The sequence below is a fragment of the Punica granatum genome, chromosome 4, assembly GCF_007655135.1.
Source record: "Punica granatum isolate Tunisia-2019 chromosome 4, ASM765513v2, whole genome shotgun sequence".
Lineage (NCBI taxonomy): Eukaryota > Viridiplantae > Streptophyta > Magnoliopsida > Myrtales > Lythraceae > Punica > Punica granatum.
Genome location: NC_045130.1, coordinates 8,130,149 through 8,156,788, shown reverse-complemented (window position 1 = coordinate 8,156,788; position 26,640 = coordinate 8,130,149). Strand labels below are relative to the sequence as shown.

The 26,640-nt window shown below is 36.7% G+C and overlaps 2 protein-coding genes and 1 non-coding gene across 4 annotated transcripts; 1 reads left to right on the top strand and 2 right to left on the bottom strand.

Annotated features, from left to right (window-relative positions):
- Positions 1-9,403: 9,403 nt before the first annotated feature.
- Positions 9,404-15,036, top strand: LOC116205609 (endoglucanase 6-like). Its single transcript, XM_031538241.1, has 9 exons — positions 9,404-9,807; positions 10,225-10,437; positions 10,738-10,938; positions 11,901-11,990; positions 12,351-12,515; positions 12,701-12,985; positions 13,101-13,449; positions 13,767-13,817; positions 14,150-15,036. Exons 1-9 carry the CDS (start codon positions 9,595-9,597, stop codon positions 14,449-14,451), a joined length of 1,869 nt encoding a protein of 622 aa, XP_031394101.1. The 5' UTR covers positions 9,404-9,594; the 3' UTR covers positions 14,452-15,036.
- A 3,849-nt stretch (positions 15,037-18,885) lies between these two features.
- Positions 18,886-18,987, bottom strand: LOC116206476. Its single transcript, XR_004156706.1, has one exon. It is a non-coding gene; the product is annotated as a U6 spliceosomal RNA (small nuclear RNA).
- A 2,717-nt stretch (positions 18,988-21,704) lies between these two features.
- On the bottom strand, positions 21,705-25,991 carry LOC116202781 (protein phosphatase 2C 51-like). 2 transcript variants are annotated; one of them, XM_031534398.1, is made up of 4 exons: positions 24,492-25,991; positions 22,938-23,043; positions 22,733-22,792; positions 22,102-22,232 (listed from the first exon to the last, which is right to left on the bottom strand). In XM_031534398.1, the coding sequence occupies exons 1-3, from the start codon at positions 25,269-25,271 to the stop codon at positions 22,743-22,745; spliced, it is 936 nt and encodes a 311-aa protein (XP_031390258.1). In that variant the 5' UTR covers positions 25,272-25,991; the 3' UTR covers positions 22,102-22,232; positions 22,733-22,742. The 2 variants fall into 2 exon arrangements, with proteins under 2 accessions (XP_031390257.1, XP_031390258.1); XM_031534397.1 differs by lacking the exon at positions 22,733-22,792 and having other exon boundaries at positions 21,705-22,232; positions 24,492-25,986.
- Positions 25,992-26,640: the final 649 nt, after the last annotated feature.

Here is a 26,640-nt window from a genome sequence, read left to right as displayed (position 1 = left end):
ATATCGCGTATGAAAGTAGTCGTCGTCGTCGTCATAGATTCACTCTTCAATATTGAGAAGCTCCCATGATAGTTTTTCAATTAAAAAAATCGGTTGACTCCTTAGTGAAAGAATTTCACCGACCAACAATTTTGAGTTGTCACGCGGCTTCACCAATGATATGCCACATAAAGATTTTAGCTGAAACTAATTATATAAAGAAACCACAATTTGCTCCACATTAGTTTCAATGTAACCTAAGAATCTTTGTACTATTTTACCAGGCAAAGAAATTAATCCCGGTTCTAATTTCACATTTACTAGATTGTCTATATCATTATTGATAAAGGCTATTATTAATACTTTAAACATAGACATATAGAAATTGTCAAGACAGTTTCAAAACTTAAAGACCGGGTGAATACGTCGGCAAATTTGACTATATTTTCTAAAATTTTTTGGAGAAAAATGTTAAACAAGGAGTAATCATTTGCATTTGTGGACCGAGGAGGAAAAACAAAACCAAGAGTTGGATTATAGAGAAGAAAAAACAATGACAACGTAAATCCTTCATAAGAAATTGAACTATTATCAAAAAGATAAAACAACAATGTCATTTGATTCAAGTGAACTGAATACGAATATTGTAAATAGAGAAAATCCTCGTTATGAGATTTTTACGATGCGTTTGAATTTAGAGTTAAAATCATTTTGATTTTGATTATGGAAAAGGACAAATGAGTTGGGATTATAAATTTGACTTGAGAAACGTGTGTTTTGTTATATAATGTGTTGAGTTAAAGTTAAAATTTAAATTTTTGACTCGGAAAATGTGTATTTTTGTTGTGTAGTGTGTTAAGTTAAAGTTAAAGGGCCTGTTTGGTTTCGCAATTGTATTTTAGAATCACAATTCTAATTTAATTCTACCCACTACAAAATAAAATAACTCATACAAAGTCAAAGAGTGGGTCCTATTTTTATCACTTTTTCTCACAACAAAACAACATAACTCATACAAAGTCAAAGGGTGGGCCCCATTTATACCACTCAAAATCAAAATCAAAATCTGATTTTAAAATCCTACTATGAAACCAAACACCACCAAAGTTAAAATCAAAGTGATTTTAACTTTCAAAACAAACAAGTCATTTAGTGAGTCAATACAGCTCAATTATGTATTAGTCAAGGCCGACTGGATATTATAATATCGGATAGTTCATGCTCAAAAGGAAGGGGTTAGGAGTTGGTGAAAAGTTAAAGAAGGATGAGAAAATAGGTATATATGTAGACACACACAAACCTACTTCATAAAATTGGTTAATCCTCTTACTTGAAAGGAAAAAAAAGAAGCATCCATTGGAATAGATACATTCACAACTTTCTGTCAAACCTGATCACATATTTAACCCCAGACGACATGACATAGAGAGAAAAATGTGTCAAGGGTAATGTTCTGTCACGCGTGGACAGCAAATCAACAGCCTTTTCCCCTTTTAATGTCTGGAAAATTAATTTTAATTACTATTATTATTATTGATCTAATGATTGCTCAGCAGCTCAAGTAAAGTATATGATATATCAGTCCTTTCTCTTGTCTTCAGTTTCGATGTCATGCGGATTAGTTGTTTTTGTCGAAAGAAATCGAGAACTTAGTTAAAAGCTGATTGATGATAATCATGACCCACGTGCCCCAAGACCAATGTTTCTGCTCATCTAAGCATTGCAAAAGAAAATTAAAAGGAAATGAAAATTTCCTTATAGATCTGGAATTAAAATGATTATAAATGACATTTCTCAAATCATTTTATTTCGTTTGCTCCTATATTTTTATTATATGTTAGATCCATAAATTTCCTTTAATAATAATAAAAAATAAAACTCAGGGTATTTATTTCTCCATGCATTCAATTATTGTGTAATTATTATCATATCGTTTTTTCAGCTAATTATCTTTTTCTATTGAATAACCAAAATTCATAATGCAAATATAATAAACTTTTTAAGCATTTTCAAGCACGGTTCTGCCAATCTTCTGAAAGAAAAATTCGACCTTAACAAGTATTCCGAGGCACTATTTTTTTTTTGAGGAAGTCTTCCTTTTTTTTTTCTAATTAGTGGCTATATTTAATGAGGTAAAGCTGCGTTGCAAATTCAATTTAATTTGTTAAATATTTCTATTTATAATATATCACTTCCTTGGAGCACATTAACTTAACCCGTTTTAATTCCATTAAGTTTATTTTCCATTAATCGCTTAGTCATCTATGAGAAGCTTGGATAGGACAAAGATTGCTATATTATTTCCACAGACAAGAAGACATATCACACTGCAACAAATGGAAGAACCAGCTGCTCGCACCCAAAGTCTCGGATTAAAAAAAAATCTCTAATTAAAAAGTTGCCACACAAATGGCTATAATTAATATATATATATATATACACATATATATTAGATCAATAGTGTCATTTTGATCTTTTAATTGAGATTAATTCTCATTCAATCGATTAATTATTCTCGTATGTCTGCCTCTCTCTTCATTAAATTGTCGCTGCCAAATTCCTTAATAAATTACGAAATCAATAACACCGAAAAATTTTTATGAAGTTAACTTGCAATAAATAATAACCAGTGACAGGTTGCTATATTAATTGCTCCATATTAATTTTCTTCTCAGCTTAGAACCAGAGAGTATGTACTATATACATGGCAGTTTCCTCTCCATTGCGTATAGACAGAAACTCCCTGTGACAATTCTGAGTACCTCTGATTACATGCATAAATATATGTGTACTATATAACACGTGTATGTGTAGGTAAACGTGTATTATACGTATATGTGCATGCAGTTTTAAGTCTACAGGCTATACAAATCTAGCTGTCAGGTAGTCAGTCCATTGATGCATGGATGAGTGTTTCTCAAGAACCTCTTATTATTATTATTATTATTATTATTTTCCGAAAAGGGCAATTTCAGCCTCCAAGAAATTGAAATTCAATTTATTTTGCAGCCTTAAATCAGTCATTTAAGTACTTCAATCGCAAGCATAACCAAGCAGTGAGGCATCAGATCTCAGCAATTAGATCTCTGATCATCCTCAGAAAGGAAAGATTCCCCCTCTCTTAATCAGAGCTTAGTCACCGTGTTTAATTAATTAATATTACGCGCCTTCTCATTTCACTAAATCACATGTATTTATGTTCACCGGAAAAAAATGCATATATTTCTTTTTATTTTACGTACCTGAAAATTTAGTTTAGAATGATATAGACGATTCCATATTTTGCTTCAGCTCGAATGGTTCTAATTAGTAGATTCATGTTATATATTCGTTCCTAATATATAATAAATGAGCGATTTCATCAATGTTTATCGGGTGTCATATTCTCATCATAATTCTCATCAACAGAATTACCGATGATTGAAAATGCTATCTTAATTAGAATCATCGACTCAAGCAGCAAAATTAGGCTTGCGAAGTCTTCGCAATGAATTATATAGAGGGCTGCTGTATTTTGGATCTGGATCAATGAAGTCGCAGTTAAATCTGTCCGGTAGTATAATTAGACAGTTTGGCTGCTGCCCTTGGACGTTAGTCTTATTAATTGTTAATCAATTATATGCATATAGATAATCACCATATAATTCATTAGTGGCGCTCTTCTAGTTGATAATTGATTAAGATCCGGTAATTTAACTGGCCAACTCACGTCTATGCTTCGTGTGTTGTGGGAGCATATCTACTGATAAGCAACCGAATAATTCCCTACACCCTAAGATTTTATTTTTCAAGATTTCTTATTCTAATTTTATAAATATAGAAAATGCACGATTGACGAAGTTTTGCTCCTTATTGGATCGATCGAGCTCGAACATCAATTAGTCATGGTTCATTTGGACATTCACATATGTCAAGTGACATTTGTCAATTGAAGTATCACATCACGTGCAATTGCTCAAAAGCGGGACGTCCCTAAGCAATATCAGCACTAATTATTTGACTTCATTCACGTGGTGTGTGAACTCTCCCTTTCCACATTGTAGTCATACAACATTAGATTGCGCGAAATCAGGGATGAACCTAGGTACAGACAGAAGTCGTTGCCCCCTAAAATTTCAATATGGTATGAGAATTTATCTATTGTTCTTCAATTTTTAAAAAAGAAATCCATTTTTTTTATTGGACAACTTACCTCCTATTGCCCCAAAGCCTCTGCCTCCTCAACTCAATTTTAGGGCATCTCCTGCCTAAACTTAAATCTACAAAATACAATTAAAGAAAAACATGTAAACTAAAGATAATTAAAGTAGAAAAGTAGAACACTCGGATTCTTTGGCTTTTATATGAAACATCATCGCTTCATTGGTTTCTTGATTTGGTCGTGTTCTACCAATCCCTTTAAATAAAAAATCAAACTAAAACCATTTTCTGGATAAAAATCACGGTGTGGTAAAATTTATTTTTTTATTGAATATTCTTTTAGTAATAGAAAATATTTAATGAGATTGACACATATGTAAGCGTTTAGATTAAAGAAATATGTAAAATTTTCAATGTGAAATTTAATTTTAAGAATTTCTTTTCCATTGATGAATTAGAAATTTCTTCAATAACGGAATTCGAAAAGCAGTTTTTGCCTTATTATTAAGAGGAGGAGGAGGAGGAGAAGAAAAATAGAAAAAGCGGCTGGGCTTATATTATTGATAATTTAGGTTTTCACCTATTATATTATTGATAATTTAGGTTTTCACCTATGAGGGTGGGATATGGGGGACCCCCGACAGCCGGTGACTGAATCGGGGCGGGAATACTGCCGTGGCCGTCACAAAACCGGAGCCAGCCGGTCGTCACGGAACTTTGTCAGTTTGACCATGATGTCGTGTCGAGATCTCCTTTTTTCATTCAACTACAAAATAATCAAAAAATTATATTCTTTCTGATATTGATTTCTTATTATATTTATTTTAATCAAATGAGATAAGACAGTATAAATAAATAAATAAATAAATAAATAAACAAACAGTTAAAAAAAAAGTGGGGATTCATCTATTGAGTCTTCTCTTTTTCGGCGAATACCGTTGATTGCGGTTGGAAACAGAGAAGTCTGACATCGGACCCATCTTTTTGACCGCATCTTCTTCACTTTGTCTTTTCTCACTTTTTCCTTTTTTAATTTTATCAGGCGTGGAAGAAAATGGCCGTTCAGACCGACCCACATTTCTCACCGGAATCGCATCCGTGCCACTGAAGTTTGACCTTCCGGCTCGGCTCCGGTTAGGTAAAAAAAAAAAAAACTTCTACTGGCGTGCCGTCGGTGGGCTTTATAAATGAACGAAAGATTTTCATTTCTGTTAAAGGTTGTCAGTGCGGCCTTGTCGGGTTGTCGGGTTCCACCATTCCCATTTGTAACAGGTCAATCTGTGTGGCATTGTCCCATGAGAAGCTTCATCCCATCAGGTGTAGGGCAGGGGGAAAAAGCACAATAATTAATTTAAAAACAATCATTCGGAATTGTTTCCGAAAGAGTTAACATTTACTGAAACAAACACTTGTTTCTAAGGTTGCCGTCAACTTTCGTTCATGCATATTACAGTTTGGCAGTTATATACCTAAAAAGTCCCAAAAAAGGGATATAGATTATCAAATCATATCGATAATCAACACAGGTAATCAATGGTGTGCTAGATGCAGTTTCCGAACGCAGCTTGGTAAATAAATATGCATTGTTTTCTTTTGCTTTGTGGAACTTTTGCTACATATATAAGAACGAACCAAATGGGAATGCGGTCATGACTATTGGATGCACTTAGGACCTGATCGATATCAATTTTTTTTTATCCATTAAATTTCTTTTCCCTCCACTCCATGTAATCGAGGATCCAAAGGGAAAGCATGCAACACGTGTTCTTTTTGGTTGACTTATTTTATGTATTACCCATTATTGTTCAGTTTAATTCACCTTCTTCCATGTGTGTCGACTCCCCCACCATTCCTTTTTTTTTTCAAGACATATATAAATTTATCATCTAAAATTGATCCATGCTTGACGTCAACATGTTCTATTTACAAAGTTATTTTCGTGAGTTTCTAATCCTATATGTAACATAGGTAAAACCAGTAAGGTTTACTCGACTGCACCACATATGGTTTTTCCCTTTCTCTAATTTATTCATTTCTCTTGCAATTTCTTGTTTGATTTAATAAAACCATTTTTTCCAAATACAATCCACAGTTATAGAAAACTTGATTTGACGTAGAATTTTGAATGAATATGAACCGCTTGATTTCACTGAGTTTTTTTTATAAATCCCGTCATAAATTTGAGAATTTTGTAAAACTACATGCCCTTTTTGGGGAATTTATCCAGTCCCAGGATGGAACTAGTCCAGTTGAACATAGTCGAATGAAAATGTAACATAATCGACTAGAGTAAAGTGCAATCGACTATGTCATTCAATTTCTAAAAGAAAGACGCCTTAAGCCAATTGTTGTTTCTCGACCTCTAAAGTCAAATTGCTGAAGTCGATTTTTTTCTCCTATGGTCATTGGGCAAAAGAAACGCATGTGGATTCATGCTTATTGTCGGGCTTAGGAGCCCCAACCGTCGTCAATTCAATCAGATGCTTATAACTCAAATGTCGAAGTTTGCTCGTGCAAGACAAGCATTTTGCCGCGCTACATACTCATCTTGAGGGGGGAAATTAGAGATATTATTTGGTTATTTAGTATATAGGATTTTATATTAAAATCGTATCAATTTTGTTAGGTAACTTAGATTTTATAAATTCAGTTATTATGCATTTTTTATATCCAATTCCAATTATATGTAGCTTATAAATAGCTGAGTTCTCTATGTTATTAATGAGTCGTTCTGTGCAGTCAATATTCTTTACTCCAATGGTTTCTGCATTCGGACTACCATGTACAATCTTATCTCCTTCTTCTTCATTCTTCAAGATATAAAATTTGTCAGTAAATATAGATGATCCTAACGACAAAAATGTGGCTTAATAGTAAATTAAATTTTCAATGGATAAACTTTATTTGCAATACATGATTCAAAATTCGCTAAAAATACCTTGTGACTAAAGCTAAAACTACACCTGAATGATTAGTTTTAATAATTAATTGAGGAAATCTGTCATCTCACTAAAAAGAAATACAAATGATTCTAAATGTACTTTTGTATATACATTTCACAACATATAATTTTATTCGCACATACATTTTAAAATATTTATTACCTTCATATTGAAAATAGTTATCGATTGCGCACCTTCTACTTAAAAATAGTTTTAAATACTCAGCATCAACATTGTAATAATCTTTTCTGATAATTAAGTTTGTTTAATGATTAAGAGCTTGCTTACACAGGATAGTCTCGTACCTCTGTGTCCTCTAGTTCTGAGAAGACAAGAACCTAAGTTCTTTCAATGATTGAAAAAAAAGAAAAAGTCAGTTATGTGTTACTTATTGATACAAGTATTTATGGAAAAAAATAGATATAAACTATGTGTTAATAAAATTTCGTTTTTTTTAAACATTATGCTGCATAATAACAAGCATTCTGTTTGAGAATAAAAAACTAATTAAGCAAATAAGTTTATTATAAATTGCGGGAAATATTATTCTCGTAATTTCGAGAGATTGAGTATTAATTAAAAGTTATTTTGTCTCTCAACAAATGCGATTTCTGATACTCAAACCTTTTTCTACCGAAAAGAAAAAATAGTCCCATAGCTAATAATGTACTATTTTGCGCTTAATTGATAGTACTTAATCAAAGAGTCCATGATTCACATACTCAAAAAAAATATTAAAAATTAAAAACAAGTTCATCATCAAGTCAACAATATCGACCTAGAGGACATGGAACCGATCGAAGTCAATAGTTAAATATGCACCATGTCCATGAGAGATTCAAACAAAACATAGAAAAAGAAGAAAATTGGCCAAAACATCAAAATATTCTTCGGAATAAAGAAGGTCTGACCAAGAATTAAGTTGGGTACAATCGGATTGTGATTAGGCAACCACCCTGCATGTCCTGCGGGGAGGACGCACAATACATCAATGAGACTGCTTTCAATTGTGACTTTGGAAGTTTATAACTGGGCAGTCGCAAATTACGGACATGGGGGCTAATGACATGGTCAATACTCAAGCCCCTTCCAAATTTGGTATTTAAGCACCCTTAAGCCCTCGTCCCCAATATATCAGATTACTTTAGAACATCAAACACAAACAACTAATACATCACCTGCCTTTTACCCGACATATACCTCATGAATTAAATATCAGATGCCGTTTTAAGGTCATTACAAGTCATCTCTAAATTGAATGCATCAGTTATTTCTTTTCTTTTCTTTTTTTGGTAGGCGAAGGAGGCAAACGCCTAGTACAACAGAGAAAATCACGTACAAATAATGAAAAGAAAATTATGTACATATAAATATAATGAAAAGAAGAAGAAGAAAAAGTATAAATAGAATAAGAGATTTTAATGAAGTGGTACAAGGAGTCGAACCAAGATGGCTCATGTACTTCTTTATTTCGCTTTATTTTTTATCTTTGCACTAGATTTATAGGCATCTCTTTTGATCTAAAAAAAAAAATAATAATAACACTAAACATTTTGCTCAATTCATAAAGAAATTCATTAAGCAGGGGGAGTTTTCCCGACCCGGAAATGATTCATCATCCTAGAAAACACGTCTAGAAAAACTCCTACCACTATCATATGATATATACCTTTGGGTATTGATCAAATTACAATCTATGTCATTGTGATTGATTTATAAACTCGTCTCTGATAAGATCAGACTCAGTTCTGCGTTCGCAGCTCATTTCACCCTTTCTCCTTTAGGTGATCCTCAAGCCTCGAAGCCTAGCCTACATTGAAATCGACCTATATCCTCCCTTATCTTTGTCAAGTCAGTACTTAGAAACCTAGTTGATCAAAACACTAGCACGAGCCAATACAAAATAATGAACATATATCCTCAAAATAAATTTTTTTACATAGTTTATTTATTGCACTTACCATTATTAATGGGACGAGAAGAGAACAACTGCCTCTGTTTTTTTTTTTAATTGTTTTATTTATTTATTTATTTTTGGGTTATGAACACATTAAATCCGCACCGACTCCTCCTGTGAGAAGAGCCATCACATGGGCTCTTCCCTCTTCTGCTCTCAACCGTTTTCACTTTCAGCCCTCCAAAAGAGAAATTATTTCCTACCCTAAATAAAAAAAAAACAACTAAATAATAAATAACAAAAATAAACCTCAACCCAAAAATTATTAAAGAAAAAGAAAAGAAAAAACATCGCAAATTGCATTAATTGTTTCTTGCCAAATTGTGGCCTCTTGGGACCTTCCTCTTCCTCTACCTCCCCGCCACTATAAAAGAACCTCTTCATCTCCCCCGACTCTTCACTCCCACCACTACCCTCCCTCTCCCCTTTCTTAACAACAAACAGAACAGAGTCCTCTGTTTCTTCTTCTTCTTCTTCTTTGGTGGGTTTGTCAGACCTTTTAGCCGATAAATCTAACCCGACATTGCCTTCCACTTCCGTCCTACCAAAACCCCTCGTTTTGGTTTCTTTGTTAATATGGAGATCTCAGCTCCATTCATTTCGAGAATGGCTCCTCTGTTTTTGCTTGTCTCGCTTCTTCCTTGCCTGGCCATGGCGGGTCATGACTACATTCAGGCCCTGAGTAAGAGCATTCTCTTCTTCGAAGCTCAGAGGTCCGGCGTCCTGCCCACCACCCAGAGAGTCTCCTGGAGGGCCAATTCCGGCCTTAATGACGGCAAAGCCAGCGGGGTAAGTCTTGTCTCTGCGCCTTGCCCCTTTAGGTAAAATGTCGATTGAGATAGACCTCGGTGTGTCCGATCACGTCCCGAGTTTCGCTTGCTTTCCCATTATGCTGGTTCGCGTCTCTTGACATTTCTTAACACAACCGGCACATCGTGTGTCGTGGAAATTGTTTATGTCGGACCTTTGGGGTTGATGGTGAAAGCGTCAATTCATATAACATGGTACGAACTTATGATATATCCGCATCACATTATTGTCCTATTTATGAAATGTGTCTTGCTAGTTTCAATGACGTACCTCTTGGTGGCAAAAACACGACTGCGAAGAGTCTGTTGTCGCGTTATACATCGTTAAATTTATGCCGGGAAATTATCCGCTCCGTGTGCTCGAGTTCACGTTCAATTTCGCACGAATGATGTGTAGGTGGATCTAGTGGGCGGATACTACGATGCCGGGGACAATGTGAAGTTTGGTCTGCCCATGGCTTTCACCGTGACGATGATGTCGTGGAGCATACTGGAGTACGGCAAACAGATGGCCACCAGCGGCGAGCTCAGCCATGCCATGGACGCCGTTAAGTGGGGCACCGACTACTTCATCAAGGCCCATCCCGAGCCTTACGTCCTTTACGGAGAGGTATCCACCCCTTCGTCCCCCCTTTTATTTATTTTTCTTTCATTAATTAGTTTATTGTCCACAAAATTGCAAATTAATTAAAAATATTTTTTTTGGATGTTTTATATATGTGTGATTTATTTTAAAGGATGTCCCTTGCTTCCTGTCCCTTTCAATGGGCTTACTTATGTTGCCTCTTTTAACTCCATTGTTAATTATTAAGTAATTATAAGTAACCAATTGATGATTATGTAATTTTCATATAAATTTAAGATTTTAATTTTCGTCCGTGGTTAATTTTTTTTTTTTTTTAAATTTCAGGTGGGAGATGGGAACACCGACCATTACTGCTGGCAGAGGCCGGAGGACATGACAACCGACCGGAAGGCCTACAGGATCGACCCGAGCAACCCCGGGTCGGATCTTGCTGGAGAGACAGCCGCTGCCATGGCCGCCGCCTCCATGGTCTTCCGCAGCCACAATCCCGCCTACTCCGCCGAGCTCCTCCGCCACGCCGAGCAGGTCCGTATCTGCTGTCTTAACCGTATAAACTACCATTGCGCATTATATTTTACGAAAATGCCACTGAAGCACATGTGCACAGAGCCACCCGGCGCACCTTAGTACAGTGCCTCACTGTGGGGCTGACAGTAATGCGTAGTCGCAGGCTTTTAGAGCGCCGCCGTCATGGGGGGCAGTAGTTTTTACGTTACCCGCTGGTTTTAATTGAGTTTAGACAGTTGCGGATGGGACATTGAGTATCGTTTTACGTGTCAGCCCCGGTCGGTCAAAGGAACGTGGTAAAATTTAATGCCCGGCCACGATAAAAGCTGTAACATCAGAAATTCACTTGGCCACATCATTAATTACGAATATCAATTGATGGAAAAAAAAAATTTATGCTGTCCCATTTCCTGGCCTTGGACTTCTGCATCACAAACACTGAAGGACCTCCGGAGCGGTCCCGATCAGACCGAGAGGTCCCCGGTATTGACTGAATTACATATCGAAATCGTTGAAGAAAAAAGAAGCATATGCAGATTCTTTACTTCATATTGATAGTGAGAGTCTGCATAGGGAAACGACAAAGATTTTAGCAATTAATTAAAGGAGAAATTTCGTGGTCTCTCCTTCCAAATAAAAAATATTTTTGTATCTTTTGTAATTTTGAATTTTTTTTTCCGGTAGGATTTGTGATTTTGAAATTAGAAAAATCTTTGAAAACATTGATCGGCGCATATTTAGGATCGGGGGAGAAGCAGACTTGCGACTATCTCGCCGTCGGACTGCTGACCGTACGGACTCTTGTTGGTGCCACTTTGCCACATGACAGCCGTCCACGTGTCAGGATCTGCTGGTCACGTGAGGTGGTACTGTCGGTGGCACCTCTCTGACTAGAATGCCCTCGGGCTTTCCGTGGAATTACCGTTTTTGTGATGCAACTTCAAGGGCCTACCTGACATGAGATGGATTTTGTTTTGCAGCTGTTTGAGTTTGCGGACAAATACAGGGGCAAATACGACGGCAGCATCACCGTGGCCCAAAAGTACTACCGATCCGTCAGCGGGTATAATGTACGTGATCTTAATTCGTAACTCTTTAACTTATATATCGTACTTAATTCTTGATTTAAATACGCACAGATTCACATGATCACCTTTGATAATGCTGGACATGTTAACTGAGAAATATTACATTTGTTATTGCTAAATTCATCTAGATTGACCAACGCTAAGTGTCTTGTCCGACTCCTGGCTACTTTCGTTGTATCTGCTCATTTCATGTTAGGATAGGACATAGCCTACCCTGCTCTTGGGTCCAGATGCATACTAAGAATATGATGTCCATGTTAGATTGGACATAACGTAGCATATTGATCGTGATCTTACGGTTGTAATAACATTAACTTGGTAACGTATGTTTGTTGAACTCAGGATGAGTTGCTGTGGGCAGCAGCATGGATGTATCAGGCAACCAACAACAAGTACTACTTGGACTACCTCGGAAATAATGGTGACTCATTAGGCGCCACTGGTTGGACAATGACCGAGTTCGGATGGGACGTCAAGTATGCTGGTGTTCAAACTCTTGGAGCAAAGGTACCTGTCATGGTTTGACCATTGGATCAAAACCGATAAACAAGAGCATCTAGAATTATATGTTTTTGACAGGAAAACTATAGTTTATTGCATACAAGCATTGGACTGCTACTGACCTTATTCCAATTTTCCTTCAACTGGCAATTTCAAGAAATGACGAAACCGTTTTCTTTGTTTCCGCGCAGTTCTTGATGCAGGGCAAGGTAGGTGAGCATGCCTTAGTCTTTGAGAAGTACCACCAGAATGCAGAGTACTTCATGTGTTCTTGCATCGGAAAGGGCACTAAGAATGCCCAGAGAACCCCTGGTGGACTAATTTTCCGGCAGAGGTGGAACAACATGCAATTTGTCACGAGTTCTTCGTTCCTCCTAACGGTTTATTCGGATTATCTTGCTTCTGCTGGGAAAAGCCTCAACTGCGCTTCAGGCAATGTCCAGCCCCCTGAGCTACTCTCCTTCGCCAAATCTCAGGTACTTCCAATATGCAATGTACTTCGTTTTCATTAACCAATACAAGCCAATCTCTTGAGGATCACATTTAGTATTTTTAATCCTAAAGAATATTTCCGAACTTATGTTTTTGCAGGTGGACTACATTCTAGGAGATAACCCAAGAGCAACCAGTTACATGGTCGGATATGGCAACAACTACCCGAGACAAGTCCACCACAGGGCAGCCTCGATCGTGTCCTACAAGGAGGACAGCTCTTTCGTGAGTTGCCGAGGAGGATATGCCACCTGGTTCAGCAGGAAAGCAAGCGATCCCAATCTTCTCGCTGGTGCGCTCGTGGGTGGGCCTGATGCATATGATAACTTTGCGGATCAGAGGGACAATTACGAGCAGACTGAGCCCGCAACCTACAACAACGCTCCTCTTCTGGGCATACTAGCTCGGTTGGGTGGGGGTCACAGTGGATATAACCAGCTCCTTCCAGGTATATATTTTGTCCTCGTTGTCACACTGCCTCAGGTTCAAAATGGCAAATGTGTTTTGGATTGTGGCAAAATGGTTTATGTTTCTTAAAAAGCAAACCAAGAAAGTCAACGTAATAAGGCTGCAAGGATTTCCGATGAATGCATTTTCTTGATAAAAGCATAAACTTCTTTCTGTTTTTTGTAAACCTCGAAGAAAAACGTATTGTTCAAATATAGTAAGGGGTAAGTGGAGATGACTATCCAAATATAACAGAGCATTGTGTATAAGCGTATCTTTAGGAGTAAGAGATTGATCCAAGTGTACGTTTTCTTGCAGTGGTTCTTCCAACAGCCAAACAAGTCGTGACCAAACCAACTCCGGCTCCAGGTACATCTTCCTCTTTGTCCTACAGAACAGTTAGTTTTCACGGGAAACTGGAAACGTCTTTCCTTGTGCTCCATCAGTGCCACATTTTAGAAACATTGGTGAACAAAGTGAAATTATGTCTTCCGTGCATGAAACAACCCCATTGCTTAGAATTAATTCACCACAAAGATCTTTTTTGATCTAAATCCCGTCTGAGACCAGAGCATGTTTTCCTAGAACATTACAGATACAACCTTTGGTTGCTGATATAACCCAAGCATTTTGATTTAATAATCACAAGAAACTTGGGCATTGAATATCTGATCTAAAACTGAGAGCTTTTTGGTGCACAGCTGCCACTACCGCCAGTCCCATCTCCTTAGAGCAGAAGCTATCAGCTTCATGGAATGCCAACGGGAAGACCTACTTCAGATACTCGACTATGGTGACTAACAAATCGGACAAGGCCCTGAAATCCCTCAGCCTCTATATTTCCAAGCTCTATGGTCCAATCTGGGGCTTGACCAAGACAGGCGATTCATACAGCTTCCCACCATGGATCCAATCTTTACCTGCTGGGAAAAGCCTCGAGTTCGTTTACATCCACGCTTCACCTCAAGCGGAAGTCTCAGTTTCCAGCTACACACTCGCCTAGAAAGTTCTACAGGAAAGTTAAAGATACGCGATATCTAGGTAATTTTGAAGTGTACAAAGTTGTGCGGGTACATGGAAATGCCATCTCCGGGAAGCCCCCTTCTTTCTTTTTCGAAGAACTTTCATCCTTACTAGTTGATTTCGATGTGGGAACTTCGGTCTTGTTTGAGGATTTGTAGGATCAAGCAAGACTGATTACGTTTTCAATAAGGAGGTTGAAGCTTTGGAGGGTGAAAGGAGTGAAGAGACGAACTGTAAAACAAAGGAAGTGCTCATCCTCTTTCTCCTCCACTTCAACCTTTGATGTTACATAGACAATGGTTGACCATGTCTTAAGACTTGTGTAAAGAGGAGGAAGATGTCTTTAGAGAGGGAAGATAATGGCTTTCCCTTTATTAGTTTTTAGGGCCTGCACTTTCCCCACCTTTGTTTGAGTTTTTCTGTTTTTCATGATCTTTCTAAGTTGTCTGCTTTAGTGTTGCAAACTTTGCAGCATTTCTCGATTTCCTCGATATGATTATATAGTTTGTTCAGTTGCAGTAACAGTGCACCTTTCGGCTCATCTTATATTGGTGTTTTCCAATGAGTTGGGTTTCCAGTGAGTATCGTCTATATTTCTTAGAGACGGCTGCATTTGATACACGAAAGCAATGGAATGAAATCGGGTATCCCGACTTGTGAAAGTCAGAGATCTTGTAGAAATTATCAAGCCATTACATATTTAAATGCCTTCTCGCACAGTTCTGTGTCACCAGCAAACTCAAAACCAAAGCCACATCCTCCAAATCCTTAATTGAGCATTTTAATGTGCCATTGCTTGCCAAAATGAACCATGTCACGCACTTAAACATGCAAACACACCAACAACTTATTCCTGCCCAAACCAAAATATCTCGAATCAAAATAACACAGTATGAGTAAATAAAGAAAGTACTTCAAGAGTTACTGCCGCTCAACTTCTTGAATTCGACCACCATGATCACGCTTATGTTGTCCTGGCTGTCACGAGCCATTCTGAGCTCAATGAGTATTACTGCTGCATCAGCAGCTCCGCTGGAACTGCGCTCCTTCTCAGAGCTCCACCTGATTCGCCCCTCGAGGCACCTCCTTAATACAGAGCAGGCCACTTCGTTCGAGATCACCTCCCTTAGTCCTTTGCTCGCTATCACAAGGGGGTTGTGCAATTCAGCCCTCTTGTTGACAGTGACTTCCGGCTCTCTTTGTGAACTGCTGGCACAACTCCGTAATACATTCCTACAACATACCGACACCATGTTCGATCATGTTCGGCGATCGACAGCCTCTTGCGTGTGCTTTGGCTTTCGATATAGGATATGGTGACCTGTGATACGAACCGTACGTGCATGCATTGAATTGAATCTTATTCCAATCCATGTACGTTCTTCAAAAGCAATGAGTCATGGCCGTAGGATATATGCATGAAAGGTGCCCGCACTCCTCGTGGACATGGTAGCAGTCTGCCTTGGACTCTAAGGTACACGTGGACGGACGGGGTATAAGGCATAGAGAGAGGCACACCCAGAAAAGGCATTGGGAGGAGACTACGTGGCACGTAGATCTCAAAACAAGTGGGTAAAGAGTTAGACGAGTACTGTGCTTTCCCGCCTGCGAGCGAAAATATATTGTAATTACTAATGAAAATACATATATGGGCGTTGGTAGATTCATTATGAGCCTTGTTTACCACTTACATGTATTTTTATTTGTTGGATAATACTAATTCAAGTGATTGAGTAATACTAATCGAATATTTGCTCCAAGTGAATATGAGAGAGACGTTTTTTCATATCACTAAAAAGATGTACGAGTCTTTCGGAGAACAAGGAAAAATATTAAAAAAAATATAGTGCAGTGACATTCGTTTTTGCTTATTAATTAAGAGGTTTCAGATTAGATAATCGTTGTGAAACTACGTGCGCTCTTTATTATCTATTGGGAATTTTATTTCATCACACTATTCATGAGTGTAGCTAGTAACTCAGAAAAAAAATAATGAAAAAATGGGAGAAATTCTTGTGATCGATTTCCATTTTAATTTGTCCAGTGTAGCTAGTTGAAAGTATGTCATAAATGCACCCAATTAAGTCGGGTTTCTGACCCCATGATAAGAGGTTGAATCCTGCAGCGACATCGTCCTTGATTCAAATAATTAACGTTCCGAGTTTAATTTTCACTTGTGAGATTCTTATGCGCGTTTATTTCTACTTTTTCTATCTATCTTAAGTCACAAGCGTCCTTTGCACGAAAGTAAAAAGAATTCTATTCACATTGAATAGAACTAGACGCATATTGACGACCCTATTCATATCAAGATATAAATATATATGAGATTCGTATCAGTTGTAACATATGACGTAAATATATATATGATTGAGCAGTGTCTTCTGTAGCTTTTTTGCAATCAAAGGGGTCTCGGGAAAGTCGATGTTTGTGGATGGATGGACATGTTGTACGTTGACCTTTCGAAGCAGCAAAAGGTTAATCCAGGGCATGCACTTGGGCTTCGATCCCATATTTTAATTTTAAGGGAGGCAAAGAAAAAAAGAGAGTTCGATAAAAGGGGGAGAGAAAGGAAATGGATCAATGAAGATCCCGCAAAAAAAGAAATGAATCAATGAAGTGCAACGGACGCCATCTTATCACGTAAAATATATATCATAAAAATCACAGTAATGGATGAACGAATTCATTAGCACCAAATTAGTTAGCCACATTTTTTTGTCATTCGATTTTATTGATTCCTTTTAGTTCTCATGCCATCGTGAAGAAACTAGAAAGAATCATTGTTTGATATTTTTCTCAGAAAATGGTGGGCCGCACCCCGTTTTGCTCCCTTGTTGTGGCCGGTTTTGCCTGCAACTCTTTCCAGAGCTTCGGTGTCTGATTACACCATAATCTATATTTATTTATTTATGAAAACAACTCCTTCTCAGTTCTCACGCTTATATCATTAAAAATAAGAAATTGATGTCTCTCATTTTATCACGTCATTACTTTTATAAATATATGCATATATATCACCATAAGAAGATATTACTTTTATGAATATATGCATATATAGGGGAAGCAAAAGGGATAGCAAAACCAAACACATATGTATCTCTATATATAATTCTAATCCTCATTTCCCCCCTCATTCTCCAACTTTTTGTTTTTCTTGGTTGAATTTTAATTTGTTGAATGATTTTTTTAATGCAAATTCTAAGTTGATTGTTTCGATATTGATTTTCTTGACATGATCTCTATTCCAGTTTCACTATAGACATTGCTTCAGTAATTGTAAGATGATTCTGATTTATATACCTTGAATGTTTATTTTTTTCCCCTTCTTCTCTAATTTTTTCTTTTTCTCGGTTGAATTTTGAATTTTTTAATGCCAATTTGAATTTGATTATTTCAATATTGACTGTTTTAACAGGATCCCTATTCCAATTTCATTATAGACGTCGCTTCAGTAACTGTAAGACTTTTCCGATTTATATATCTTGAATTTTTTATTTCATAATTTAATAGAAATACTTTCTCCATGAACTTCAAGCTCAATAACTTTATTTATTTATTCTTATTCATTGATTGAATTTTGATTTGTAGAATAAACTTTCTAATGCAAATTTCAAATTAATTGTTTCGATATTAATTGTTTTAATTAATAGAACTTTTTTTTCAATTTTACTACGCTGTTACTTTACTAATTGAAGATCCTTCAATATTTATTTTTTTATTTTTATTTTATAATAATTTAATTGAGATCTTTCTTTCATCCATTTTAAGTTTGATATTTTTATTTATTTATTTTTATTAAGTTTGATTTGAGTAGTCATAACAATGATAATGTTAATATTGATTTTTACCATCAATAATCTACTTCATTTGTAAGTGTATATTTTTAGTTTCACCTCCCTTTATTTGATACGTGATCCAATAATTATCTTAGATTGTATAATATTGAGAAAATATATTAAGTATATTTGTACTTATATATATATATATATTTATATGTATATTAGTAAAAGTCATAAAGGAATATACTTAATGTATATTAGTTTCTCATATTTTATGCAGGTATTCCTACTTTATAAGAATTAAAACTTCATTTTTTTTAACTTTCTTATCATAAATCATTTTTATGCATGCTCATACTAAATTAATTTATATAATTTAATGTTATTTTTTCTCAATTCCTAATTTTACATCAAATTCAATCATATATAATTTATATATGTTCATATATAGATCAAATTTTATATTATTTAATAATACAAATAAATTTTAGTATTGCAAGATTTCTATTTTTAAGTTTCTTAATCATCGCCCGTACAACGCGCGGGTCGTCAACTAGTTTCTATCTCTAATCAAGACCATTTTTGGTCTTCGTTTTCCTTTTTTTTTTTCCCCTTTCGATAATTAACAAGTAAAAAATCTGGACCACTTGTCATTTGTACTTGTCATCCTTGTACAGGGTCCACGCTAGTCTTGTTCGCATGGTTCCAATATTATCGAATGTCTCCAAAGAGACCCTAGCCTCCATCTGTACGGTGTACTAGACTTCATGCATCATCTATACATATCACTCAATATATAGATTATTAATTTATGTTCTCCGGTATCGTGAGGTGAGGGACTTCTATTCTATCAATAGGAGCCTTTCACATAAATTTCTTGAGCAAGTTCCTAAGCTTATTGTTAAACGACTCTTCTCATACCCCTACATTAATTAATACGTTATGTGAATATTTAGGATGACTTTATAATATGATAAACGACTAGGTTAATGCCACTGTGATGAACGGCTCTTAAATATATTTATTCCGTTTACATTTGTAATAAAATAATTTTAAGATGAATATCATAATTGAAGTGTTTGCTTTTATTTTAATTCATATTTCAATAGTTTTAATAAAAATAAAAATTGTATGCGGAAATTAAGTCTTAAAATTTTTGTAAAAAAATCGCATATATGGCCTGGTAAAATTACTTCTAGTTTTTTTTACCAAATGATTCTCTAAGGCGTTCACATGATGTTAAATTGGAAATTAAAACATATTTGCATAACTAAATCAATTATCATATAAGTTATTTGTTTTAACTTTTAAATAAATATCACAATACATATAAGATATACATAATAATTTTTTTCTAAAATTGATTTCTTCCAATAATCAATGATTACAATACAATAATATTTATCTATGTAGAAATGTAATTTCTAAAAATTTGGGGATCGTATACTTACTAGAAATTTTAATGAACATTACACTCAATACTCAAATAACCTCTCATATATAAAGTTTGCTACTAAAAAATTAAAAATATTTAAATTTTCTACGATGATAAAGACAAAATTGAATAAATCATAATACATACGTGTTTCTCAGTATTACATTATTGATGAAAAACTAATATATTTACATATACTTAAACTGATACAATATAAATAAGAGCATAGCCTCCATACAACATCTTTTTAGAATATTTTAAGCGTAAAATTCTATTACAAAAATTTATATTTTTTTGTGTTGATAAATTTCAATATTTTTTATATGAATAATTTTTTATAGGACAAAATTGGAAATGGATAACTTTTTATAAAAACAAATCTAATTATTAATCGACACGAATGCATAATAATTTATCAAATAATATAAATGCGTAGTAAATATATTCATGGTTATACATGTCATTGAAAAATAGATTATAGATTTACTAGACTAGAGAAGGAGAAATTCTTTTTTCTCTCACTACTTCTCCCTCTCCGACACTTTCTCTCTCCCCATCTCTCACCCTTTCTTGATGTGGCTCAAGAGAAATTTGGAAAATTCTTATCAGATATTCTGGCTTTTTCTCTGTTGTGATAATCTTTTATTTATGTTTCTGCCAAGAGTTGAAAATTTTTATGTTTTCACACAAATGATCAGTCCAAGTCTTTCGAGTCGCGTAACTTGGAATTCTTATCTTCCCACGGCTCTTCAATTTTTAGTTCTGAATTTGTATCCTATCAATTTTCATGACTTTCATTTTTTTGAAATATTAATTGAAAATATAAAATGCAAACACAGCGCAATGCGTGGACGATATAACTAGTTAATTATAATATATAAAGCCAGAGTGAAAGGAGAATGTTCCACGTGGCCTAAATTATGAAATCCTCAACTTCATGTTGAATTAGGTACAGACCTGTGCATTATGCGAATGAGTATGAGAATAAACTATATTGTAATTTACTCAATATATCAAGAAAATTTTAGTTTATCAATATTTTTTTAAAAAAACTTTATTTATCGAGATTTACCAGATAATAGTAAGCGTTAATTATTTGCTTAAATTAAAGTAGACAAAAATCTAAAGAATTTAAAGAGGTAAGGATTAACTGATTGATGGAAAAGGTTCATAATATAATTTATCACATTATATTTTGATATTCATATTTCTTTTTATATATGTACACAATCTTTAACAGAAAATAATTGTGAAAATGTATTATTTGTGTATACTGATATCTTGAATCTTATATTGAAATAAAAATAAAATTTTCACTTTAAAAAATAGTCAAATTTTGTCTAGTGAAATTATACCTATCTCAAAATTCAATTTTCATTCTTTTTTTTTTGTTACAAGGGAGGTCCATGGGTCTAGTACGAAAAATAGAAATCCTAAATAAGTAATAAAAGTGCACGAGTAGTCCTACGTAAGTATCGATCAAGAAACCTCTTAGTTATTAGACGAGAACATGTGCCGTTACGTTATACCCTCTTTTGATAATTCAATTTTCGCTTAGTGTATTAGTTGGTAACAAATATTTATTTGGTGAAACTACTGTTTGGTGTATACAAGGGCAAATACAAAAGCAGCATCACCATGACCCAAAAGTACTACTGATCCGTCAGTGGTTATAGTGTACGTGATCATAATTAGAAACTCATCAACCTACTTATGTATTGTATTTAGGGCCCGCTCTTTCCCCTTTGTTTTGAGGTTTCTCTGTTTTTCATGATCTTCCTATCTTCAATGTAGCAACCTTTGCAGCATTTCTCCATTTCTTTAATGATTGTATAGTTTGTATAATTGCAGTAACACTGTACCTTTCAGCTCATCTTATACTGATTTTTTTTTCCCTGATGATCTGGGCTTCAAAGATTATCGTCCCCACATTTCCTAAAGACGGCTGCATTTGATACAGAATAATGGAATAATGAAATCGGCTATCACGATTTAAAAGTCAGTGAGCTCTTCAAAGAAATTGGCAAGCCATTACATATTTACATTCGTCTTGGTAAAATAAATCACCCCTTGGACGAGAACACTCGATCAGTTCCAAGCACATCGGCATACTCAAACTAAAACAACATCGTAAATCCATGCTGCTATGCTGGGATCACGGGACAAATGCAACAGACTATGGACAGAGAAAACACGGCATGAGTGAAAAAAAAGAAAAGAAAAGGAAAGTACTTCAAGAGCTACTGCTGCTCGACTTCTTGAGATCGACCACAATGACGCTTATGTTGTCCTTGCTACCTCGAGCAATTGCCAGCTCAATGAGCATGGCCGCCCCGTCCGCAGCTCTGTTACAGCTACACTCCCTCTCGGATCTCCACCTAATTCGCCCCTCGAGGCACCTCTTTACAACCAAGCAGGCCACTTCGCTTGAGACCACGTCCCAGAGTCCGTCACTTGCTATCACAAGGAAATTATCCACTTCAGTCCTCTTGTTGACCGTCACTTCCGGTACCGATATCACATACGGCTCCAAGTAACGGTCACCTACAAAATATAGATCCACCTCTTTTATTCAAAAAATTTTATCACCACAAGAATGTCCACTGTGTAGACAAGAATCGACAGGTTATAAAGAAATACTCTGATTCAAAGATATTAATATTAGTGGTTTGGCACAAAAATGGTTGAATCCTCCCGATAATAAGTGAGGTAGGATGTATTGAGATTATATAGAAACTGTACAAATATACAGAAAGGGAAATACATAAATTGTATATACTCATGCCTAAAATGCTGTGACTATACAAGGCAAGCCAAGATTTCTTGTTGTCTTCTCTATTAAATATCATGGTTGCCATGTTATGAAATCCAACCATTATTGAAAGTAAAATGGATACCTTGCTTTCATAATTGGATTTCCATCCAAGAAACATGTTTACGTTTGAAATTTGAATCAAGGAATTAATGCCGGTCACAGTCGACTGTTAATACACATCTAGCTTTATACTCCCATGGGTGTGCAATTCAACTAATAAAATGTGTACCTTGCTTTCCTTATTGGATTTTCATCCAAGAACCTAAGATGAACCCAAGTGAGCTATAGGCTGCGAATGCAGGAAACCAAAAAATTTGCACGTTTTAACTATCAAGTCTTGTTCGGTATAAAAGAATGAAAACCCAATGAAAGCATGCAACTATCTCATATTGCGACAGGTACGTGGTTATCAGTCAAGAAGACTAGTCACATACCAATCGATCTTGAAGTAGCCAAAACACCTAAAACACGGGAACCATTCCAGTTTATGACACTTCCTCCTGCTGCTTCAATTCTATTCCTTTCATCAGGCCTGTCGGGCTGCGTGCTCAAGAAGGTCAGTATGAATTCGGAGCTAAGATGTGCATATAAGCATATGATATATATAAACAACAGCGCGCAGCATCAAAAGACAGTGCAGAGATGTGCATGGCATAAAAATAGAATGTTCCACAGGAACTTCATCGGACATTCGGTCATAATACATTAATACCCGATGCCCTCGATGTAGTATATGGAAACGAACCCTGGAGCTTTTAGAATGTGCCCTCAATCTAGATGACGTACAACAGGATGGCGGATCTCCCGGAATATCTGGTTAAGAACATTGATAGTATTGAAAATTTTCCCACAAGTCACGGGAGGTCTAGCTGGGGCCTCCCGGCCGTTGGATATGATCTTCCAAATACTGGAAGAAGAAGGCCCAATAGTGAAAATCCAACTGTTAAGAAGGGTGACTTGACCTCTCATGACTCGACCGAAATATTTTTCAGCACGGAATCTCCGCCAATCATTGAACCATTAAGAGAACTCTTGCTACGTCTTTAGGTTTGATTATCATAAGTAGAATTTATTGTACACTTTTACGCTCTATTTCTCTTTATTGGGCTTATAGACCCAAAAAAGATAATTCACGACAAATGATTTAAAAAGGGAAAAGTAAAAACCTCAATTGTGATTTAAGTTTAAGACAAATTGGACCATGTGATTTTTCGAGTGACAAATAACACCCCGTGATTCATTTCGTGAAACATAATGGATCTCACCGTTAATTTTTTCATCACTTTTGCCATTATTACCCTCAAACTTTCAATTTTTTTTTCAATTTGGTCCTAAAATTCAAAAAAAAAAAGAAGGGAAGGGGCCAGGGCCGTCGGTCGGCGACCCCGACCCCACCACCGAGGTCTCATGCACCCACAGAAGATGTCGACAACCAAGAAGGTGAGGTCAGGGCTACAGATTGGCGAACCTGCCTCGGAATCGATCGGGATCTCGAACTTGAGATCCCGGTCAATTTGGGGGGCTAGGGGCACCAATTGGAGATCTCGACCCCCCTGTCGAGGTTTCTGGCATCTTCTGTGGGTGTCGACAACCTTGGTGGTAGGGTCGGGGTCGCCGACCGGCAACCCAAGCCCCTTCCCCTTTTTGTTCTCCCGAATTTTAGGATCAAATTGCAAAAAAAGTTGAAAGTTTGAGAGTAATAATGATAAAAAGAAAAGCTTGAGGACCAAATGTGATGAAAAAAATTAATGGTGAGATTTATTATGTCTCACGATGAATCAAATAGTGTTATTTGTCCATAAAAAAATCATGATCCAATTTGCCTCAAATGGGATTTTTTTTTTTGTACTTTTTCGCTTTAAAAATAATAATGGGGGAATGACTAGAGTCACGGTAATGACATTGCCACCTCCATATTAAGACAGACAAGCATTGGTATCGATAACATTGCAAAATCACCCAAAAGAGCTTAACAAGAATCACCTCACCTTATGATCGCGAGACAATGGAACAGCATCGTCCCCCCGACACAGAACTGCCCTTGAGTCGCCGCAGTTCGCCACTACGATCTCCTCCTTTCCAACCACTGCCACTACCGCTGTGCACCCCACTGTCGCCTCTGGCGATGAGCGACCATCCACCTCTGTCACACTGGCAATGTCCTGGCTGTCACCACCACTGAGTCTGACCTCCTCGTCCATCTTCTGGAAGCACGCCGCCATCACCTTGCTCCAGTCAACCAGCCCTCCTCCTCCACGATCCGGGCTGCACTCCTCCGTCTCGCGGGACAGCAGCTTGTGCATACGATCGCGGCACAAGTCCGCCACACTGGAACCCCCGTGGCCATCGTAAACAGCAAAGAAATCATAAGAGCTCAGGCCCCAGGTCACCGCCTCCGGCACCACCATAACTGCATCCTCCATCACCCTCTGCCGCCCCATGACCGAGATCGACCCGTGTGACACGCAAGTTGACTCTCTCCGCTCGTTCTCCTCCTCCTTTACGCCGACCTCCTGCTCCCTGATACCAGTCTCTTCTCTCTCGGCCCCAGGGGTGCCGGCATCATCTGCACACGCTCCATCAACCAACTTCTCGGTCGAATCATCAGCAGAATGCTCCCGAGGGGCGGCCGGGTGCTCATCTGCATCTCTCTTCCACATCTTCGTGAATTGCCGACTTCGTAACTGCAGAGTACATTCCGACAACATACTATCACCGTGTTCCATCATCTTCCGGGCGACCCTTCTGCGTCTGCTTTCGCTTTCCATAGAGGATGTGGTGAAAGTTACGTGACGACTTGTGGCATGAACTGCGTCCGCTGAATCTAATTCCTCCTTCGAGAAAGGAACAAGGATGCAGGACGGGTGTCCACACTCCACGTGAAAAATTGGTGGGTCCCCCTTCAGTGGCTTGGGTTTGGGGAGGCAGCTCTGACTTGGACTCAACTGTAAGGGGAGACGTGGATGGCCTGGGAATAGAAGGCGATGGCCGATGGGTGATTACGTGGCGCGTGGATCTCAAAACAAGTGAGAAGAAGAAGGATGCTGTGCTCTTAGTCTTATACGGCTTTTGACGGGAGATGCCAGCACGATAGAAGGAGGCTGGACGCCAGAGCCGGAACCCCCGAGAAAGGCGCTTTTTCTTGTTAATGGGGAGCAATATGACTGTACGAGGGAATACGAAAATAATGAAAATAAAAGAGTACCGGAAATATACGAAAGAAGAAAAAACAGATTGTCTCCCGATGCTAGGTGAGCTTTATCCTGATCTCTAAAAAATTGCAAAATAAATAAATCGAAATTTGGCCGGAATTTGATCAAAATGGCAAAGTGCCTATTTTTTATAGAGGTTGAGGGGTTAAGTGTAACTTTTTAAAGGTTGAGGGGAAAAGATTGTTCATCGCAAAATGCTTTTTTTTCTATGTAGATGATGTGGTTCGCAATCGCAATTTATCCGATATAGTTTATAAGAATTAATGCCAAAGACCATTATTAAAGCTAGAGAAATGAATACCAAAAAAAGCTAGAGAAATGAAGGTTCACCAAAAAAATAAAAGTAAAATAAAAAGCTAGAGAAATGGAGTTTGTACGGTAGTGACGGTAATCAATAATTCTAAGTTTGATTCTTACTAATGAAATTCTCCATATCTTTATACTTTTCACCTCTTATAATCCTTTCTCCATAGATCTTTAGGAATTAAGTCAAGGAAGGGGCAAAACCGTAAAGCCGGGAGGGAGCGTGAAAAGAGAATAATTTCATGGGAGAAAATGATATAAGTTCGACAAAATGTATGTACTAGAAATTTTGGCATTTTTCTCCGAATAAAAAAGGAGCGACCGGACCTTACTGCCCCCTAAATCCATCTTTGCTTCAAGGTCCATGAATTTCAATTGTAACCAGAGAAAAAGAAAAAAATTAAATTCGGATGTTAATTAGCACAGGCAAGCTTGGGAAAATTCTATAATACATTATATGCTTAAAATGCATGTGTTGGATTTGGATAAACAAAAATGGGAAGAAAGAAGAAAATATCTAAAGAAAGAGAACAAGGATTCCGTTTTCAAGGCAGGCAGGACAAAGATAGTTTTTCAAATATTTTATTTCGTAGCATGACGTGAAGAAAATATTAATAAGATG

What these genes read in the sequence shown, in the direction of transcription:
- LOC116205609 (XM_031538241.1), top strand. Translation starts at nt 9,595, where the DNA reads ATGGAGATCTCAGCTCCATTCATTTCGAGAATGGCTCCTCTGTTTTTG. An exon ending in GATCCGTCAGCGGGTATAAT is followed by an intron (nt 11,991 to 12,350) that starts GTACGTGATCTT and finishes TGTTGAACTCAG; the next exon opens with GATGAGTTGCTGTGGGCAGC. An exon ending in ATATAACCAGCTCCTTCCAG is followed by an intron (nt 13,450 to 13,766) that starts GTATATATTTTG and finishes GTTTTCTTGCAG; the next exon opens with TGGTTCTTCCAACAGCCAAA.
- LOC116202781 (XM_031534397.1), bottom strand. Translation starts at nt 25,271, where the DNA reads ATGGAAAGCGAAAGCAGACGCAGAAGGGTCGCCCGGAAGATGATGGAA. An exon ending in CATTGTCTCGCGATCATAAG is followed by an intron (nt 23,044 to 24,491) that starts GTGAGGTGATTC and finishes TTGAGCACGCAG; the next exon opens with CCCGACAGGCCTGATGAAAG. An exon ending in GGCTACTTCAAGATCGATTG is followed by an intron (nt 22,233 to 22,937) that starts GTATGTGACTAG and finishes TATATTTTGTAG; the next exon opens with GTGACCGTTACTTGGAGCCG.